At 30.9% G+C, this 22812-nt stretch overlaps 3 protein-coding genes and 1 pseudogene across 5 annotated transcripts in view; 2 read left to right on the plus strand and 2 right to left on the minus strand.

The window, feature by feature from the left end:
- Positions 1-883: 883 nt before the first annotated feature.
- On the plus strand, positions 884-3333 carry LOC145193066 (uncharacterized). The gene is made up of 5 exons (XM_090090841.1): positions 884-1196; positions 1294-1481; positions 1607-1865; positions 1975-2156; positions 2258-3333. The coding sequence occupies exons 1-5, from the start codon at positions 960-962 to the stop codon at positions 3165-3167; spliced, it is 1776 nt and encodes a 591-aa protein (XP_089946967.1). The 5' UTR covers positions 884-959; the 3' UTR covers positions 3168-3333.
- Positions 3334-10879: 7546 nt separating this feature from the next.
- LOC145190466 (unconventional myosin-Id-like) overlaps positions 10880-22812 on the minus strand; it is a 68195-nt gene continuing 56262 nt past the window's right edge. The window contains exons 22-25 of one of the 3 annotated variants that reach the window (XM_090091108.1): positions 12216-12323; positions 11878-12023; positions 11676-11806; positions 10880-11063 (exon numbers count right to left, since the gene is read on the minus strand). In XM_090091108.1, coding sequence (XP_089947234.1) covers positions 10981-11063; positions 11676-11806; positions 11878-12023; positions 12216-12323 — 468 coding nt within the window. In that variant the 3' untranslated portion in view covers positions 10880-10980. Of the gene's footprint in view, positions 11064-11090; positions 11807-11877; positions 12024-12215; positions 12324-22812 lie in introns of those variants that run through there. The other 2 variants (XM_090091110.1, XM_090091109.1) reach the window with 2 other exon arrangements.
- On the minus strand, positions 12249-22809 carry LOC145191048 (uncharacterized). The gene is made up of 2 exons (XM_090091113.1): positions 16380-22809; positions 12249-16299 (listed from the first exon to the last, which is right to left on the minus strand). The coding sequence occupies exon 2, from the start codon at positions 16180-16182 to the stop codon at positions 15778-15780; it is 405 nt and encodes a 134-aa protein (XP_089947239.1). The 5' UTR covers positions 16183-16299; positions 16380-22809; the 3' UTR covers positions 12249-15777.
- Positions 16828-19325, plus strand: LOC149886901 (uncharacterized; annotated as a pseudogene).

Genomic DNA, 22812 nt, shown 5'->3' on the forward strand with positions numbered 1-22812 from the left:
ATTGTCGATACTCTGTTGCTTTCCATTTTCTTAAATCTCCTAAGCCACGAGGTTGTCTTACAAAATCAGAAGGCATTTTCCCACTGTATTCTTCGAGCTTTGTGGATATTTGCCTCAGCTGTGCTGGACATAATTTCTGGTTTCGCGGACCTTCCTTGTATGCTAACAAAATTTGTTTAGTAACACCTAGACAGGCAAGATGCATGTAGTCTAAGGGAAACTCTGTAACACAGTTAATTCCTTTGTCAGCTAGTATTGATCTTTCAATTTGATGAGTGCCAATATACATACCATTTTTGAATGAATCATCATCTCTTGAAATACAATCAACATCATAAAAGAGCATTCTAAAATGTTCGTAAGTCCCTTTAACTTCACAGCGCTCGCAACCATGGTAACTGCTATGAGATTTAATACCCTTTAAGAACTGCCTTGCAGGGGCATCACACACAAACACTGAAATTTTTATATCCAGCACTTTTCCATTGTACTGAAAACCATTTGCCAATAATAACTCATACTCATGCAAAAAATCATATAAAAAATCATCACGATTATTTGGCTTGTGATCACCAACAAATAATGCTACAATAAAAGGTGTCACTTTATCAAACATACATAATATAGGCCAAACCTGTGTATTTGATGACTTGAATATGGGAAGTCCATCTACATTGACAACTAGAGTTTAGTGCTGTATCCAAAGAAGTGTTGTGTGGTGATCTAGCACTGCCCATTGCCAGATATACAATTTTGCTCTTGAGAAGGCTGCATTGCAATTTAATAGTGTTTTACATAACAAGTTCCTTATCTAAAATGCTAGGGATTATTGTCAAACTAGATTATAATTATAAATGTTGAGTAAATATACTTTTTAGACAAATAATTATCGTTACCCTCTGTTCACTTTATTGGTTGAAGACTGTGATGGTGTTGGGCAGCCAATAGCATTTGCCATAATGGCAAGTGAAGATCAAATTCATATTGAACAGTTTCTTGATTATTTTTCAGAATGCAATGATCTATCAAAAACACAATGTGTTGTAGTAGATAAAGATCTTGCAGAAATTAATGCCATAAGAAAATGTTGGAATACTGTTAAAATTCTTATATGCTACTTCCATGTCCTACGTGCCATAGACCGTCATTTAAACCTATTGTGCCTAGATCAGAAACAAAATGATTTTTGTTGTCTTGTAAGTACATAATTTAGATTTTGTTATTTATTTCTAACATTTATAATATGCCTGTTTTGTGTACTTTACAAAATATACTTTTTTATTACTAATTTAGTATACACAACAGATGCTGAATGCCACTACTGAATTAGAGTTTGATTTAGCCATTGATAATTTAAAACAAATACCATGTTTTTACAAATATATTGAGGAAAATTGGATTCCATATAAAGAATCAATAACAGCTTTTGGTCGCAAATCTGTCCGTCACCTTAGCAATCGTACAAATAATCGAATAGAGAGGTTTGGTTTTCTTAAACTTGTATTTTTTAGAAATGTTATTTTTCTTCGAGTGTGCAATGTTTTTTATAATTGTCATGAGCATCATAAAATACATATTATTGACATCTGCCTTTGTGATATTTTAGCTTCCATGCTACTTTGAAGAAATTTATTCCTTCGTCACGAATTGATATTGATTTATTAGTGAAAAATTTACTAGGCATGTCATCTGTCCGATCCATGGAATCTGCTCATCGTGATTTTGAAAATACATTCAAGAATGTAACACTCAACAAATCTTCTCCTTTAGTAGAAAAGTATTTTAAGATCTGCACTCGTTATTCTGCTAATTTATTGCAGAATGAGATCGAGATGGCCTGTTGTCATGGGTATACTGTTAACAAAGTAATTACACTGTTTTACTCGTCATTTATTCGCATAAGTAATGCGTACATTATAATGATATTTTTTATAGCTTGTTTTTTAATTAATTGCATTTCTTTTAATGTTATAGAATGAAAGTACATCGGGGTTCGTGGTAACCAGCCCTTCTACGCATAATGCATATTTTATAGATGTTGATTTCAACTGTTCATGCAGTTTTCAAAAAGGAATGGGTCTTCCTTGTCGTCATTTGTTTGTTGTATGGGTTGCATGTGAAATAGACTTGTTCAGACCAAAAGCAATTGCATCAAGGTAGGCTTTGTATGTTTTGACCATCTTAGTAACTTTGATTTTCAGTGAAGATATTCCATTTAATATTATCAACAGTTATTATTTAAGTATTAACAATGCAGGTGGCTATTGTCTACTAATGCACCAAACTTGGCCAATGTTTCTCAAAACACTACCATCTCTATTCCAAGCATTTCTTCATGTTTGTCACGTTCCTCAAGGTTCAATTCTGTAATGGTGATAATGAGAGAAATTGCTTCATACATAGCTGATCAGCCACAGAAAACATTTCCATCATATTACAAAAGTATTGAGCGTCTGCAAAATTTAATTTTTAATAATTCTCCAGAAGAAGCTTTTAATGCTTTAACAAACATTGAGTCTATTAATTTTGAATTAAGCAACAATTCAGTGGTTAAAGATTTTTCCAAATATGATAATGTTTCTGCTGAGCAACCAACTCTTAATTGCACCGCATCTGTTGACACTACCATTATTGAGTCAAGTAATGTTGCATCAAATGGTGTTGCATCATCTGTTTCAATAACTGATGTTGCAACAACTGATGTTGCAACAACTGATGTTGCAACAACTGATGTTGCAACAACTGATGTTGCAACAACTGATGTTGCATCAACTGTTAAAACAACTGAGCCTGCAACAAATGGTGTTTCATTAACTCAATCTGAGGAGCATGAATTATTTTTTGCCCCAATACCAAAGGTTCGTGGAAGACCAGCAGCAACCAGACAGCGTGCATTTAAAATATTTGGTACTAGAACAACTAAGCCATCATCTTTATTGCTTAAAACCAAAGAATGCCTAAAAAATAGTACGGTGGAAAGTGCAGCCCAAGTACAACAAAATGAGAGTTGCAAGGAATGTGGTTTTGTTGATCCCCCCAAAAAAAGAACCAAAACAATACCTTGGATTCAATGTGATCATTGTAATAGTTGGTACCATTCTTCCTGTTCTGGTCTTCACAAGAAATTTAAGTTAAGTGAACAATTTATGTGCAAACAATGTGCTTAATAGATTGAATACTTCTCAGCATATTGTTGTTACATAAACTGTTGTTATAAAAATGAAATTTTTCTGTTTATATATTAATATATATTTATATATTTAGCATATATCTATAGAGAGAGACTTAGTACATATATTTATATAGTATTTGTAAAATATTTTATATAAAGTATAGGATTAATATAGATATCAGTGGTTAAAATACTAACTTGTTTCCTTTGTTTTGCTTTACATAGCACATAATACTAATATTTTAAAGCAATAGAGTTGCTAGTCTTTGACCAGCTATTAATCTGATGCTAACAACTCGCTGTCATTGCCACATCAGTAATACAAGTTTTTGTAATTTTATGTTTTAAATTATTTATCAGCTGTGATGCATTTAACTGTAAAAGAACAAGTTCTAAAGAGATAATTTGTACATTGTTTTTAAAGTTTCTTTAAGCTGAACCAGTATTTTAATCTAAATGTAATGTATATAATTTTGTCACTGCAAAAATTAATAAAAAGTTATTTTAATATTTAAAAAGTTTTTTATTTAATATTTTAATGTATGTTTTATAAATTTAGATATTGGTGGAAAGATCATGTGGTGCTAATAGAGCATTGTTTAATGAGTTATCATACAGTATACATGTCAGGGAGCTAAAAGCTAATCGACATTAATTGTCTATTAATTTTTTGTTCCTTGACATGTCATTTTGGAATTCGGAATGGAAGTTGTGATCATTAACTACTCCAAAACGATTACAGTTGTGTTTAAATCTGATTCGGTTTGACTATTCAAGGCAACAAAATCATGCTAAATTTTGGTGATTATTGGGTAACTATGAACTCTTTACAAATTTGCTAATTTTTCTTATTTGATTACTTCTCCATAATAAATTTAATGTACTATTGTTACTTAATTTTAATTACTTCTTTCAATTGATAAATACATTTGAGGAGCCCATCTGCATAACGCGAAACTATGAATAAAAATATTTTAAAGTTCCATTTCCACATTATTTCAATTGGAGTTAATTCTATTTCCACATTATATATATTGAAATCTATTGGACCTATTAAAAGACTCTTAGTCCTAAAAAAAAGATAGAGAAAATATCAATTTCAGTTGGTGCGCAACTATATGAAAGTCAGTTTTACTTTAGTTTCTCAAAGTCAATTTACTCGGATTTGAGGCGTTTTGCAAATGGGCTCCATATCTAGCATTACCATATTTTTTTTACCTAATCTATTATTACCATATGCGTTAGCATATTAACAAGTTCATTTTACAATACTTGAGCCGATTGGAAGCCTCCGTATTTGCTAGTTCGAGATTAAACCTGAAGTGAGCTAAATCTACCTTTCTTACTCACCAAGAATAAAAACCAAAAAGGTTGATTTTTCTCACTCAACTGGTAGTTCAAAGTCAAGCCTATTTTTTGCGGGTAACACTCGGTTAGTATTCATGTAAACCAACCCTTTTTTTTTTTTTTTTTATTGCCGACTCATTTTATAGATGCAATGCAGATAGAGCAAGTTTGATTCTTTTACTTGCCTAAGTCAATAACTTGTTGAAAAGTGAGACTACTGACAAAGATTTAAATATTGTTTTTAGTTAAAACCATATTAATTTTAGTTATGATTAAAATATTGTTTTTAGTTGAATTTAAATTTCCAGGACAGGATTAAGAGCTTGTAAATTACAGAAGCTATAAAAGTTATATAATTATTCATTACATATATATATATATATATATATATATATATATATATATATATATATATATATATATATATATATATATATATATATATATATATATATATATATACACATTTTTTGTAGAACTGAATTGTGCGTCTTTATTGTGTATTTTCTTTAATTTAAACTGCTGTGCACCTCAACAAAGCCATAAAATCGACTAATACTGACATTTAAGACGTTATAAAACAATGGTTAAGGTATCCATGCGATCGTGATGGCGGTAGGAAGGGGGGAAGCATAAATAAACAAAGGAAAATAATCCATGATGAACATCAAAGCGATGAATTTTATGAGAGGAGTGATATTTAATTTGTATTCTTCTTTTGAATAATGTAATCTATACCATATTAAATTCTGGGTTCTTTTTGTATTCTTGTTAGAAAAGTTGCCATTGTTCGAAGGTCTTTAAGTTCGACAAATGTTTTATAAGTATCTATTTAAGAATTAAGAATCTATTTAAAAGACAAAATTTGGCCCTTTTTATTTTATGTTGATAAAACGTTGTGTTAATATAAAATATAACGTTGAATCAACGTAAAATATAACATTGCACCAACGTGAAATATTACACTTCGCCAACAAAAATACAATGTTGCACCAACGTTGGTTTGTTGTTGTTGGCGACGTCGCTTTTGTAACCAAAATGATATAAAAACAACGTTGGCAACCGACGTTTTGCCAACGTAAACTCGCAACATTGTTTTAACGTTTTATTTACGTATATGTGCTAGCTGGGGACATCATCTACAATATGTTCTTATTATCACATATCCCAGGTCTACATGACTGGACGGCTCACGTTGGTCACCTATATGCAAGCTAGATATCGCATATATTTATTAAATATATTTTTAAAATTTCAAAGTTTAATTTAACAAAGAATTAAAATCAACTTTTGTTATCTTACATTTCATGAAGTCAAAAAATTTTATAAATAGATTAAATTTAATTATAATTTTTATTTCCGTCATTTTTATACTTGGATTTTACTGACACTCAATATTTTAAGTTCAGTATAACGGTGCTGTTAGCAAAATAAATAATTTACTGGTGGTATTTACCGCTAGTAAAATATCAACTTTATTTGGCGGTAATTTTTTACTTAGATTTTACCGCCACTTTAGCAAAACATCAACTTTAGGTGGCGGTATTTTACGTCATAAATTTTACCGCCACTGTAGCAAATTTTGAAGTTTAGTGCGGCGGTATTTACCGCCACTTTAGCAACACGCTTTAATGATATCGAGCTAAGTATTTATAATTTATCTGAGAACTAGTAGATTCAGAAATAGTTGTAACATAATAATTTAAGAATAAAAAATTGTTCAATATCATAATAAAACATTCTATAACATAAAAAAAACCTGTTCTATAATTTATAGAACAGGTTTTGACAACGATAAAAAATCAAATCCAACCTTTATAATCGATATTTTACTACCTTTTATTTAATCTTTTATCAGTAATTCAAAGTTTTTACTACTTGTACGCTGTTTAGTTAAAAACATTTTTTCAAAATTCTTCGATTGTCTTTTCAAAGACAATTCAAACCTTTAAACTTGGGTAATTACCTTCGAACTAAACTTATAAGTTTAGTAATTATATTTTAACAAATATACTTCCTATCTTCTCTTAGGCCATCTTTAAGAAGAAAAAAAAGCAAAATGTTACGGTAGTTTTTTTTATAGTTAGCAGAACTACGTTAATATTTCTTTGTTTTTTTAACGTTGCGTCAACGTTAGCTCAACGTTAGAATATTACGTTAAAAAGATTATGTTTACACAACGTTAGATTAACGTAAAGTAACGTAAAACGTAATTTTAACATAAATACAACGTAAATACTACGTTGTGTGCCGGCTGGTTTATAAGTTTAGTTCAAAGGTAACCTTTATAATTATATTTAAACAAATATATTTCCTATCTTCTCTTACGCCATCTTTAAGAATTAGAAAAAGCAAAAAGTTACGGTAGATTTTTTTATAGTTAGCAGAATGGCAATTCCATTTTTAACTTACGTTACACGCTCAACAACTTTATCAAATATTTGCATATTTAAACTTTAAATTAAATTTTTAGCTGATTTTTATGAAAGCTGTCAGTCTAAAGAATAAAACAAGCTAAAAAGTTTTGAGTCTGGCTAAAAGAGGGCGAATTTATTACCGAAAATGCCACTTAACTTACGTTACGCAGAAAACAAGGTAAAAAAAGTGTTGCAACTTTTAGGTCGAATATTTGCGAACCATTAATCCGGATCGTGTTAGAAATTTTTACAAGATGTTGAGAATTCAATACTAATTACAATGATAAAAAAAAAAATTATCAGAGGTGACCGGCAAAGAAAGATATACTTGTTTTCTTGATACTAGGTTTTTAACTTACGTTACCTTGCAATTATTTTCGTGGAATTTTTATATCTATTATTTCGTGATAGATTTTTTAGAGTTACGTAACAAAAGAATGGCAGTTGTATCAAAACTCATTCATTCAAAGTAATTAACAAAAGTAATTTTTTAAATTTTTTGTTTTTTTCAAACCCCTTGGGAGTTGCGATGAAAAACGTTTTTTTTGTGTTAAAAAACTTTACGAAAAAAGCGCTAAAACTTTTGTAAATAGTAGTTTTAACTTACGTTACACAAATTCAAAATGAAAATTTGCCTTAACTAAGCATCGTTATTCAAAAATCTTAATGTATAAATATAAGATTTAATATTCTTTCACATATAATATTACAAAATTTAAGTTTTCAAATTAAATTTTAGAAAAAACAAAACTTGATCATGTTTTTGTTAACTTACGTTACATGAAAATTGCAAAAGTTATTTTATTATTTTTTTGAAATATATTTATTTTTTAAAGAAAAAAATCTGACCAACAAGAAATTGAACATCTTAGCTCCAATATCACTTTAAAATATTTCGGAATATACAAAAAAAATCATGGGTAAAATAACATTTTACAGTGGTACTTTTTTAACATGCATCAATGAGAAAAACCGTAAAATGAGTTAAATACATTTATTTCAGAACTAAAGTTATATTCTAAATAAACTTTCATATGTCTACATCAATATTCATTTGTTAAAAACTGACAAAAAAGAGTTTAAAATTTGACTACTTTTTCAGTTTCCGCCGTGGAATTGCCCAGAACTACGTTAACATTTCTTTTTTTTTTTTTACGTTGTCTTTTCTTTAGCTCAACGTTAGAATGTTTACGTTAATATTTCTTTGTTTTTTTTAACGTTGTGTCAACGTTAGCTCAACGTTAGAATATTACGTTAAAAAGATTACGTTTACACTCCCAGTGGGCATCGACGTCATTCTCACGTCGGTTCGATGTTAGTTTTAGGTTAGCGACGTCGCCAACGTAAAGTCAACATCGCACCAACGTGAGAATGACGTCGAAAATTAACATCGAGTTGCAATGTTAAATCAACGTCAAAACGACGTAAAACATCGCGATTACATCACGATTACATCGCGATGACATCGCAATGACATCGCGATAACATCGCATATTAACCTCGATCCAACTTTCCATTTCCAACGTTAATGCGATGTCGCACTCGACGTCGCCTAAATGTTAAACCAACATCGCCGTGCCCACTGGGCTAGAGTTGTTAACCGGAATATTTCGTACAATTCCGGAAAAATAAAATTCATGCGGAAGGATATTGAGAATCAGGAATTTTTTTTTTTCGTACCGAATTTTACGAAACAAAAAAAACCGTCGATGTTCATTTCGCAAATGGCACTAACGAAATGTCGCTTTTCGCAAGTTGAATTGCGAAATAAAACTATTTTGCTACATACGACAGTAGCGCTTGCGGAAGTCGCACTTGCGGAACGAGCTCTTTCGTTAAACGACGTTTTGAAGTCTCTAATAAATTTGTGTTGGCTAAACGAATATAATTGTAAAAAATAAAATTTTTATATACTAAAATGTTTATAATAAAATTTTATTTTCAGTATTGCAACATATGAACATTTTAAGATTTTATTTTTTTAAATAATGATAAAAAACCAAATTTCTTTCGAAACGAAACTCTTTCGCACCGCAACTTACGAAACGGTTCTTAACAGAAAAACACTTACGAAACGCGGCTAATTATAAATATTTTATTACCTTTTATAAATCAAATACGTATAATTAACTAGGTAACTAAAACACTAATTGTTATAATATATTTAATATATTTAATTATAGAATATAACGGGGCCTAACGCTACTAAAATTTAAAAATTTTAGCTGCGTTAGGCCCCCTTATATTCTGTTTCAGCACCCCCACCCCGTCCTAACTTTCTTAATCTTTCTAGGTCACTGTATGTTTATATATGTGTGTGTATATATATATATATATATATATATATATATATATATATATATATATATATATATATATATATATATATATATATACTTAAATAATAAATAATAATATTTTTGTGTATGAATTATGAAATAATAATAAAAATAATATGAAAACAGTTTAATGAATTCTTTCGAGTCTATTCCGTAAGCGCACATTCCGAAACGCTCCTTCCGTAAGGAACTGTTTCGCAAGTATTCTTTCGAAATGATTTGTTTCGCAAGTTTCTTTTCGTAAAGAGTTATTACGGAATAATTTTTATCTATTTTTTTCGTATAACGAATTACGGAAGGTGAATTTGCGCAAGAACAAATTCCGCAATAGCAACTTGAAATATGGAAGATAAAAATGCGAAATTTTCGTAAGTTTTTGTTTACGGCGAACAACGCTAGTTTACACAACGTTAGATTAACGTTAAGTAACGTAAAACGTCATTTTAACATAAATGCAACGTAAATACAACGTTGTGTGCCGGCTGGGATAGGGTTTAAATCAAGCGACCAAGCACACTGAGAAACAACTTCGTAGCCTTTCTCATTGAACCAGTTTTGAATTGAATGCGCAGTATAAGGTATGGCGTCATCGTGCTGAAATATCCAAGTTTTGCTTCTTTCATAAAACAATCTTGTCGACTGTTTTAAATCACTTCTCTATCTGCAGCTATATTGATTGATTCATCCGGTATATATTGATAAGACATGGATCTTTGTGAGAAATACATCCCTACATTCTAGTCGAACCTTCGCCTCCTTGTAACCTTGGTATAACATAGTGAGATGAATACTTCTCATGTTTGTATCTCTTAACATAACCTTTGCTTTGCAATTTAGTACCTCAAAATGAACGTCATCTTTAAAAATTACTGAAGACTATTCTTCAGCAGACCAGTTGATTCTTTCTCGGCACCATTCCAATTGTTTAAGGCGGTCTTTTACATTCAAGTGGTTTTTTAATGGCGAAATATGATCTTATGCCTTTGTTAACCTTGGAGGATCTTTAACAGCCTCAATTTCTTTAAATTTTTTTTTATGAATTTCGCAGCTCTCTGAAAAACCGACTTATTTTGCTATTCCATATTTAGATTGGTTTTTGTTTATTTAAACCAACAATTTGCCATTTAACGCTTTCAGGGATACCTTTTTTTTCATTTGGTCAAAATTTTACCAGATCAGATTTGGCATTAATTATTTCAAAAACTAATTCTTCATAAAAGTTTTTTTTGGCAACCCCATCATTTCTAGGCATGTAATACGCGTGTAAGGTATTATAGAATTGATAAATACAAATATTATCATTTTCAGAGGAAACAGAAATCAGATAGATTAAATAAGTCGAAAATAACACAATTCGTATAAAACCCAATGGCCATTTATTCCCAGGAAAAAAATCGGTAATTAATTGATTAATTATCAATATAAAAGAGGGAAATGTCGTACATGCACAAAAAAGGTGCCAATAAATAAAGGAATTCTTACTCTAGTTTATTAAAAAAGACTTTTAAAAAATTTTTTGCTTAAAAAATTTTATCATCAAAAAACTAGACCAAAATCATAAAAAATTTGCCCTCGTATAAACTTTCTGGACACACTGTATTATTTGTCTAATTTTAAAAATAATCTAGATAATCTCTTTAGATAATCATTTTGCTTTTAAAATAATGGTGGCAATTAAAATGTTCAATAAAATATTATTTTAAGGTCAGTGATAAAAACCATATGTAAACGAAAATTTTTTATTCCCATCATTTCTAGGCAGGTAATACGCGTGTACTTGTACGTGTACTAATAGTAAAGCAAATATAACATAAATTTCAAAAGTTAATACGAAATTATTTCAAGAATAACAACAAGTATAAAAATTTAGCAATAAAGAAATTAAAGATTTTACAACGAAAAGATAAATAAACGAAATCAGAAATTATTATGAAACCGCAGTAGACATCAAAAGTATAAAATAACAATTAGGGGTCTGCTGCAACTAGGAACTAACTCCAAAATTGGCCATCTTGAGATATTGAAATCCATGTTACAGTAATATTAAAGCAGCTCTTTTATTTGGTGCAACAATGAAAAGAAAAAAAAAAACGAACAAAAAAAAACAAAAAAACACTAAACATGGATAACTGTTAGATAAATGGATAATTATTAAATAAATGGATAGTTACTAAATAAATAGATAATTTTTAAAAAAGTTTTATTTAAAACCCAATTTCGAAAAAGTTTTTTTCTAATTTACCGAAATTCAAGCAAACGGAGTTAGTTCCTTGTTGGTGCAAACGCTTCAATTATAGAAAATAAAGTGTAGAATACCTTAGTAACAAAGTCAACAAAAAAACTACAAACAACAATTATAGCTAAAGAAAACAAGTTATTGAATACAGTGTAGTGTAATACTATTTTTACTATTCCATTGGAATTCAGGTACACCATCGAGCTTCTTTTTTACCGTCAAGGTCTTAACTTTACCACCAAGTTCAATGTGCAGAGTGTCTTGAACATCTACACGAATATTCGAGCCAACAACCCTTAAAAAAAAAAAAGTAAGATTAAAATGAGACACTTTAATCAGAAACAAGGATGTCCTTGATATACTTACTGTCGGTATTGTTCAAATATTATTCCTACAAGTTCACCAGACCGACACTCTTTTTTATTATTGTATAAGCAGATCACTAAATCGTTTCCTGTAACGCGCATTATGACTAAATTATCAGCTGTTGTGGTTACACCAATTCCGCTTATCTAAATATAAAAGACTTTAGCTTTGCATGTTCTGAAAAAAAATAATAATAATAATCCACAATTACATCAAATAGATATGGTAAATCTTTCTGTTCATCACAAGTATTTCAAAAAAGAACCACTTTTGACTAGAATAATCAAGGTCAGCATAACCAGATATTAATACGAAAAAAACTTTAAGATGTACATTACTTTTGCATAGGGAATAAGTTTCATTTCCTTGTATTTGTTAGTCACTTTCATCACACCTACATCAGTAACTACGATTACTCTGTCCTCCATTTTGTTATGCTTATTTATCTAAAAGTAAATACCTATTTATATACTTTTTGGTTAAAATGAGAACCACTGTTCACTATGCAAATGGAGGGTATAATTAAGTTTGAAAAAATGACCATTTGTTAACGGTCATTTTTTTCAAACCTGTTCCATGTTTTAGCTCATGCATAGTAGGTATCAAAAATATTTTTAAAATGTTTGAAGCCTTCCGAGAAAAACTCAACTTTAACTTTGCTATTTTCTACTAACATTACATGTTCTAAGATAGTTTGATAAACAATAATGTGTACAACTGAAATTAATTTTACTATGTTGAGTTGGTTTTTAAATAAATAATCAAAATTTTGCCACGCCAACATAGGAGGGGGCAAAATTATTTAGAAAGGGGGAGGATTATTTAGAGAGGGGGAGGGGGCAAAAATATTTAGAAAAAACAATATAATAGAAATGAAGCATAAATTTTGCTAAAAATAATATAATTCAACAGCAGATAACACAGGCACAGTTCTATAATTTTCTAAAAAAGCAGACTGTAATATCTTATAATAACTTGCAAGAGATCTCCAAAGTTCTAATAAAAGATTGAATCTGCATATTTTGCCAAGTACTTTTGAAATCTGCATATACAAGCTTTGTGGGTTGGTTGGAAAACTTGCCTAGACCCTTTTCTCTAGACTGCAAAACTTTGGCACATTGTCAAATATTGCATACATTTTTGTACAATTGCAATGCAAAGAGCAAGATAAACCAGCCTTTAATTTTGTGAACAGTGGTCATGTAGTTGGAGGAAAGAGCTTTGGGATATTCCATGAGAAAGTGGGACAGGCATGTAACCCACCATCTCAGATTTTCTTCATACTTTGTCAAAATGATCACCAACATCACATAGATAACCTTGTAAAATTTCAACACTGTAATCAAATTGGTCTTTGAGATATCGTTATTTCAAAATCACCTATATCGGAGGATTTTTTCATTTGGCGGCCATCTTGGTTTTCGTGTTGTTTTTGTTTTGCATGTTATTGTAAAGCCATACATGTGATCGAACTGAAATTTTGCACCTTAATAGTTATGAAGATGAGGAATCAGAATATAATGTTTATTTTATACAAAAGCAATGGGAACAAAGTCAAATTGATGATTTTTTTTCTTTAATAATTTATTTCTAAAGTTGTAATAGACCAAGAAAAGAGGTTTTTTAACCAACGAACCAACCAGCCCGTTTCTTTTTGTCATTTTTTTTTTTCTGTTATCAAAATGCATGTTCTAAAGAATGCTTGTTTAAAAAACTGAGATGTGGTTTTTTGTGGATTTGTTATAAAAATATAGGAAAATTATGTGAAAAAATTATTGAAAGTACTGTGGGTATGTGTTGGTTATTCCTTTTTCTTAATTAATCAAATCAGAAGACTTTTACAAAAGAAAAGTTGGTAAAACTTATTTCACTTATTCCTATTAAAATATATATTTACCTATTTTTATTTAAATCATCAAATGTTTGCTTCCTTTTAGATACTACTGACATACTTAGTCAGTTAGTTTTTTACTAAATCAAATTAAATAATGAACATTTAAACTGAAAGGCTTAGGATTAGTCAGATCATTAGTCATCTGTCTAGCTTTTTTTTTTTCCCTAGTTAATTGCTGAATTAAAAAATAAGCTTTTCAATAAAAATTACAAAACATTTTCAATATATAAAAATGTTAATGATAACGACACTGTGTATCAGTCAGTGTTATTTTGTGTTTATTTATAGTTTACTCAAAAAAAATGGTATCTAAAATGAGCAAGCACTTTTGTACAGTTGGTATTTTATCAAATGATCAATGCCATAAAATGGTATACACTAAATCAACTGGATTGACAGATATTTCAAGTTATTCAGAGAGAGAGATAGATATTATTATGACGATCTGGGTTATCAATATTAAATGTTAATGTTAAAGTCTGTTTTCATCATGAACAACTTTTACTTAACAGATTTGCTAATTCCCAAAAGAAATGTTTTGACCCGTTTAACCGTCTGGTCAATAACCGGGTACCCGGGTATCCATTCCAGTTTCCAAAGTAGAATTTGTTAACGTCTCTTTAAAACATTTTTATGACTGCTCGGATCCCCAAAGTTGAAGTAGTTTGACACCACTTTTTCGTCAAAACTTTTTGGAATCAATCATTCAATAGCAGTTATTAACTATAAAACTTGATACCTCCTCCGTTCAATAACCGGGTACCCCGGTACTCACTTAAGTTATTATAAATGAAAGCCGGGTTTATGCACAATAATAAGACTGTTTATTAAAGTATTTTTTTTATTTAAACACATTGCCATAAAAAATAACAAAGAAGTTAATACTTTCACACACTCCTCACATGTCGTGGTTGAAACACAATGCTCATCACAAATAGGGAACTCACATATCGAACATGACTTTCGAGTTTTGCGACGTTTTTTAAATTCGCTGGTGAGACAAACATGGCATACCCCAGTAATCTTTTTCCTTCTGGTTGAATCGAGTTGTGCCTGGGGTTTAGAAGATTTAGATGCTGTTGGTTGCACATACGGATTTATTGCTCGACCAAAAAAACTTTCAACTGCCACTTTCGTAGTAAACTGCCTCATGATTTGTGGATTATGCGAACGTTTTTTAACAAACGGAGTACACAGCTCTCTGCCCAGTTGCCGATAAAACAATCGTCGCTCATATGATTTTTTTGGAAGCACTTTATTATTCTTATAATAAAGGATATATGCTGCAAGGCAGGTAACATCGAGAATATTGTAGAAAAATGCTAGAGGCCATTTTTGAGTTAATCTTTTAGTAGTGTATCTACCAAGCATTTTATCCATTGTGCCAACACCAGCTTTTGACCAGTTGTAAAATTCAATAATTTCTGGTTTTTTCTTTGCATCATCACCGATCTTTGCTACCTGATGCATTGTTGATAACATAATCACTGCTTTGTTTTGGGCACATAACTACACATGGTTACTTTTTCATGAAAGCCAAACACGGTGGATAGATCTTCTCGTGTTTTCAATGCAGCCATTGCTGGTGGAATACATGTCTTATTTTTCTTTAAAGTGCCAACAATTGTTAGATCCCAGGATAGTAAAGATTTTGCCAATGACAGAGTAGTGAAGTAATTATCCATTGTAATGTTTCTACCGGATCCTTTGTATTGTACTACCAAGTCTTTTACAACTCTCTCATCAACATTTTTCTCACTTGATTACGAGTTTTCTGCATCACATATCCACCATTTTTTAGTTCCATACTTGGCTGGCTTTGATGGAATATATTGAGTGAACTTAGTTCGACCCCGATATGGGTAAAGGTGCTCTGTTGGGTTATAATGTTTTGCTAAATTACTATTAAGCATTGTCCAAATGTCTCGTATTGGAGCAGCTTTATCAACCTCCATGCGTTGAGTACGAGTATTGGCATCATCAAATCTAATAAAACGAATGATGTTCTAAAAGCGATTGATGCCCATTGCTGCACAATACAATGAATATGAGTACGACTGCCTCATATCCTTTGTATTGTCAGTATTTGAGTTGTTGGCGCCAGAGGTTATCAAAATAGCCAGGAATGCATAAAATTCCTGAAGTTCATGATTTTGCCACACTAGTTGTTTTTTCATTGGATTTTCTTCATTATATGTTGTATATGTTGAGTTTGCTTTTTTATTCGTATGACGTATAATGATATCAGCCATTTCTGGAGTGAGAAATATTTTGAATGTGTCTAGTATTGACAGCATGTTCATATTTCTTTTAGGCCCACACCCCTGTCGCACAATATTATGCCTTGCAACTTGATGTTCACTTTTTGGTATCTCACTTAGTACCATCTTTTGCTGTCCACTTAGTACCATCTTTTGCTGTCATAGTTGGCCCACTAACTGGCGTTTCTAATTCACTTTCTTCATCTTCGTCATCATCATCTTCTATTTCACTTTCTTCATCTTCGCCGAGTGCATTCTCATCAACTTCTTATAAAAATATACACAATATATAAAACATTATATTTCAAAATCATTGTTGCATAATAGAAAATAGAATTGTAAATTACCAGTATCATCAAATTCCGAAGCTGCCACTTCACTCTCTGGTAAAAAATCATCATCGTCACTATCCAACACGTGGCCATTGCCAGATTCTTCACCATCAAATATTTCAAAAACATTTTCATTGAAAAAAGTTTTCAGTTTATTATTTTATTTTTTGATTAAAAGTACAAAACAATTTATTCAAAAAAAAAAACAAAGAAATTACTCATTACCGTTGAAAACCTAATTTATCCATCGTATTTCCATAACTCCATCCATCATCCATTGCATTATCCATTACTCAATACAATTATTTACTTAAAGTATTATTACTTTCTAATAAAGAAAAAAAAACCTCTCTTTTTCACAATAATAAATTTTAAACATAGTTTTGTTCTTTTCACTACACAGCAGGTGGGTACTCGGGTATCCGGTTATTGAACGAATGGTGAAAGTTTGGTTATTGACCATATGGTTAAAAGGCATAAAACAAATATAAAAGGTAAAATCATTTGTGTTTAACTAATTATGAAACTACTTTTTACAAAGAGTACATACACTATGCTTTTAAATAGTTTAACAATTTTTTAATTTCCTTTTCTCAGTTCCTAAATCATACTTTTTACTTTTGCAGATCATTTTTACTCTTAATAATTATAGGTGATTTGAGAGAAATCAATATTCATCAATATTCAACTGGCAAAAGATATGTGTTCAATTGGTGTGGTAACAACACCTGGTTTTAAAATGTGTCCCTCCTGTCAAAAAGAAGTGGTACAAAAAATAGATGATTGGTCTGCATTACAGAACCACAATGGTGAAGATGATTCTCTGGAACAAACTTTTTTTAACGAAGAGATTGAAATTTCACAAAAAAAAGAACTTATAAACAGCAGTTTTGATATTTTAGAAGTATCACTAGTAAAACTACATGGGATCCCACAACATGCAAAGATTTCCCTAGGCAAAAGAAAATCAATGCAAGCTAATGAAGTCATGTCAAAAAAGCTATCAGTTATTCTTAATGTTAATACAGCAGACTTGAGAAGTGAAGTTACTGAAGTACCCAATGTTGAATATCAGAAGAAAGCCAATGATCTAGATAAGTTAATATTTTCAATGCAAGAAAAACTGCAAAGAGAAGAGAAAAGATTCAGGTTTTGACTTTGATCCCTGATTCATGGCCTTTAAATAAAGCAGCTGAAGTATTTAATACATCAAAGTCAACCATAACTAAAGCAAGAAAACTTAAAGATGAAAAGGGGAAATTAGCACTTCCAGAAAAAACTAATACTGTTAGAATTAACCCAGATGTCATAGGTGAAGTGGAAAACCTTTACTGCAATGATCAGTTCAGTTGGCAATTGCCAGGTAAAAAGGATTTTATAAGTATATCCAAAAATAAAACACACATCAAAACGATTTCTTCTTTGCAATATTAAAGAATTATATGCAGAATTTAAACTACAAAACCCCTTAGTCCAAAATAGGATTTTCCAAATTTGCTCAGTTGAAGCCAAAATGGTGTATCTATGCTGGGCAAAAAGGTACCCATGCTGTATGCGTCTGTACGATACACCAGAACCTAAAGCTTATGCTTAGTGCAGTTAAACTGGAGAAAAGTTACCATGAGTTTATTGAGAAAATTGTTTGTAGTAGAGAGTCAAGGGAATGCATGGTTCATTGATGCAATAGTTGCCCTGGAATTCAGAGTGTTATCAATTATGTAACCTCAAAGTTATTACAAAATGAAAGACAACTTGAAGAGAATGATGAAGTTTATGAAGATAAAAAAATTGAGTTTAAACAGTGGACTACAACAGATAGAGCAGAGCTTTTAAGTTACACATCTACAGTAGGTGAATTCATAGAAGGTCTTTGTGAGAAGCTTGATATTATAACATCCCACTCTTATATTGCACAAGGTAAATATTTTAGTAAATTAAAGTCATCGATACCCCCAAATGAAATTATTGTTTTGGTTGACTTTGCAGAAAATTTTAAATTTGTCATACAAGACGAAATCCAGAGTTGCCACTGGAACCAACAACAATGCACACTACACCCTGTAGTTATTTATACAAAACATGATAAGGGTGCTACTGAAAGTCAACCAACATCTTTATGTATTATATCTGATGACTTAGCACATGATGTTAGATTTGTTTATTGTGTTATAAAAAGAACTGTCACATTTGTACAAGAAATGTTCACCAATACAAAAAAAACCCACTATTTTTCTGATGGTTATGTTGGCCAGTACAAAAATGGCAAGCATTTCTTAAATTTATGTTATCATGCTAAAGATTTTGGGATGCAATATGAATGGAATTTCTTTGCGACATTACATGGAAAGTCACCATGTGATGGCATTGGTGGGAAAGTTAAAAGACTTGTTTCCAATGCAAGTTTTCAACTTCCAACTGGGTTACAAATTCAGAATGCTGAAAAAATGTTCAATTTTTCTAAAGACAACATATCTGGCATCCACTTTACTTTTTTAAAGGCTGAAGATATTTGCTCAGTTCGTAAATCTTTAACTCCCCAAATCAGTATCCAAAGACTTTACCTGGTACAAGAAGTTTCCATCAATTTATTCCACAGGATACAACAAATATAAGTGTCAAAAGAGTCTCTGAGCAGGAGGAATTCAATTTAACATTCAATCTTACAGGCTCAATACAATATCTTCAAGAAATTAGAGCAGGAAAATATTATATCTGCAAATACGATATGCTTCAGTGGGTCTGCTTGGTATAAGAAGTTGATAAAAACAATGAACATGCCCTTGTAAAATTCATGCATCCACGTTTACCCAACCTTTCTTCAATTGGCCCAGCAGAGATGATTTTTGTTGGGTTCCTAAACCTCATATCCTAATTATGCTAAAAACACTGTCATTTTCAACAACAGGTTACAAATAACAGATAGACACAGACGATTTGCCTAAGGTCCATTCTTTAAAATAACTCAGCCAGAGTAGTAGTACACTTTTGATAATGGATAAGATTCAAGAATTTCTAAAGAAGTATTTATCTAACATCCAAACGTATTTTATCACTCAAATCTGTTTGATTTTTTATAAAAAAAAAAAAAAGAAAAAGAAATAACCCACCCCTTTTTTTTTTTCAACAAAAGACTCATTAAAGTATGTATTTAAAATAAAAGTAAAAAAAATTGATAAAATTATAATGCTACCTTGGTTCCCAGGCTACCCTTCTTGGTCAGTCAAATTTTCCCAGATAGACTATAGGTGAAATACAATTCTTACTTTTACTTTGTTCCCATTGCTTTTGTATAAAATAAGCATTATATTCTGATTCCTCATCTTCAAAACCATTAAGGTGCAAAATTTCAGTTTGATCACATGTATGGGTTTACAATACATGTGATTTTATACATATGGTTTTACAATACATGTTGAAAACAAAAACAACACGAAAACCAAGATGGCTGCCAAATGAAAAAAATCCTCCGATATAGGTGATTTTGAAATAACGATATCTCAAAAACCAATTTGATTACAGTGCTGAAATTTTACAAGGTAATCTATGTGATGTTGGTGATCATTTTGACAAAGTATGAAGAAAATCTGAGATGGTAGGTTACATGACTAGAATAATTGTCCCACTTTCTCATGGAATACCCCCTTTACAAAAACAAATGTTGCTAACATGATTGAATGCATTCAAAGCGTTTGTAAGCTTTTACAATTCACGAGACAACAAAGGTAGTTTATTTAGCAACATCTTGCATTAATTACCTTTCATACTTCCTTCTCTGAAGCCAACTCTAATGATGTTATTTTTACCAGCAATCTTGTAACATTCGGTTAAACTTGTCAAATAGTCTGTTTACAGATCTAAGCACCAAGTGTAACTCTGAAGGAGGTATTAATTGTAGGATGGGAAAGCTGATATCTCCAGACAAGATAAGATCTTAGACACAGATCATAAAATTGGAAGTTTTTGAATGTTGAGGACCAGAGTTTTTGTAAACAGTAGCTAACTCCCTGATTTTTTTTACAAAGTAACTTTAAAAGTGACTTTAGATCCCAATAAGAATATACTAGTTTTAGGTCTGTTGCTATGGCAACCTGAGTAGAATTAATACCAAAGTCAGCAAAGTGCGAATATTTTCATGAAGTTTTGTGTGCTGGAGACTGTTTAAAACTTCTGGAATCTTGTTCTGCTTCAATAATATTCAAACGCACTTTTATAGATCTTCCCCTTTCATCCACTCAACTCATGCAGTTTGGGGTGGTTCCTTTACACTTACATCCACACTGGACCAAATGTACAACTAGGCAAGGTTTCCAGAGTTCATTCTCTTAGTGACAGGGCTATTTTCAGATTTGATTTTATTTTTGAGCAGACATGTGGGAAGTTTTTACCACTTATCAATAGTCAATAAATGCATACCATTTTATTTATGACTGCTGTCTGCTGATTAGGAAGGTTTTGTAGTGATCTACCCAATGGTTTGTCTGTAGACAGGAAATGTTGTAGTCTGAGCTGAGATAGCTAAGCAATTCCAATTTTGCATATCTCATAGGTACAGACAGGGTTAGGTCTAGTCAGGGTTAGGTCTAGTAAGTGTTACAGGTCTTGAATAAGGGCTTTATAACTGTATTTTAGGAAGCAGAGATGTAGGCTAATGGTCTGTAAATTGTTGAACACATTATCTGTGATAAAATGTATTTGACTGTCAGTCAGTTGTCTTGCACCTTTCTTAAAATACAATAGAAAAACTTTTTGCCAATTTTTTTCATGACTTTTGGCAATGAAAGGCGTTTTCAGAGTAACAAACCTGACAGATTATCAAAACTGGCAGCTGTCTTGTTATTATTATGTGTGAGTGTGTAATGCACTTAATTGCTGTTGCTAGACTAAGTGGTAGAGCCAAGGCTCACTGACCAAGAAAAGCAAAGTATGCCAGAAATTATGATGACTAATAAAAATTTAGTTTTATTTATAAGCCATTTTTTATGTTCCTTCTCTTCCAAATTATTTATTACCAAATTTAACTATTTATATAAAATCTGCCTACCTTCTAACAGTTTAAGGGTGATAACCCTCCAAGTGACCACTAAATTTTTTGGATGGCTAATTAATGTGTCCTGAGATTGATTTGTGAAAGCAAAGAGTAAAAATGAGTACATTTCATTCTCTTTTTTCTCTGCCTGTAAAATCTTATCCCCCTTATCATACAAATCTATGATATAATTTACAAAGATAAATTATAATAATTTCTGTAGGGGATACCAATACCACAACTGAAATCTTTTAATAATCATGCTAAATCTAATGATTTGCTAATGATTTCTTAATTTCCAAGGAAAGTATTATTATTAATGGCACAATTAACTGCTGATTAAAAAAGTTGATTAATTACTTTAAAAGTGACTTATTGCATTTCAGTGGTTAAAATCTCTAAGTTTGGTTTCAAGACAGGTATCAACCTATCTTGAAACCAAATTTCTGATTTGATATTTTAAAATTTATCATAACAATCCCTTGTTTGTAATTTTTCATTGGAAATAAAAAAGTTTGCAATAACATTTTTGCTATTTTTCTTGGGCAGGTGTTAATTTCTGTGTGTAGAAATTAATTGTACTAAATTGTTTTGATGATAGTATGGCTTAAAATCTAAAATTCAATTCTTGCACTCAGCCAAAAACATAAGACATTACATTTTAATGCAAGCATGATAACTGTGCTTTGAATACTTTGATGCAGGTTTATTAGCCAAGCACAAAAAGAATAATGATATTTTGCCAGTTTTAAAATAATTTTACTTCTATATTTTATATTTGTTTTTACTCATTTACATTGATCATGAAAACTGGTGAAAAATGGCAAATGTGCTATGACTAGAAGAAGATAAAAGACTAGGAGATTATTTTTTATTTACAAATTATAGTGATTTTTAATCAATTTTTTAGTTAGCTGTATTTACATATACAGTCCATCCTATAGAGGCTGTCTTGCATCTTCCTACAACAACACTAACTCCATGGTCATCCTTGGTTACATCTGCTTTTTTCTTCATCAAAGAATTTTCAAATCTCCCATTTGTTTCTTGGCAAGGCGGTGGCTACCGCTCCAAAATGTCTTTTAGCCAAAATATCCTTGCTGTCAAGAAATGCCAAGTCAGCCGAGCTAAACACCAGCTATTGGGTACACTATTAAATAACTTTTTAAAAAAGTACACAAATAGTTATCACACATGCGCAGTCAGCGTGGCATGGCTAAGCGCTGAAGTAATGTTGTGTATTTAAAATTATTATAGAAAAACTGAGAATAAGATGTTTACATAATTATCTTTCTTTCTTCTAAAACTGGCATGCATGCAAATAATTATTTTTTGTCCAGTTAATTAAGCAGGACTACATTTAGACACCTCTTTAGTTTAAATAACAAAAGCAACAAGAAACAAAATTTTTTGAAAAAATCT

Source organism: Hydra viridissima, unplaced genomic scaffold (assembly GCF_058129835.1).
Source record: "Hydra viridissima isolate aposymbiotic clone 2 unplaced genomic scaffold, HvirCarnegie_v1 scaffold_6, whole genome shotgun sequence".
NCBI classification, from domain to species: domain Eukaryota; kingdom Metazoa; phylum Cnidaria; class Hydrozoa; order Anthoathecata; family Hydridae; genus Hydra; species Hydra viridissima.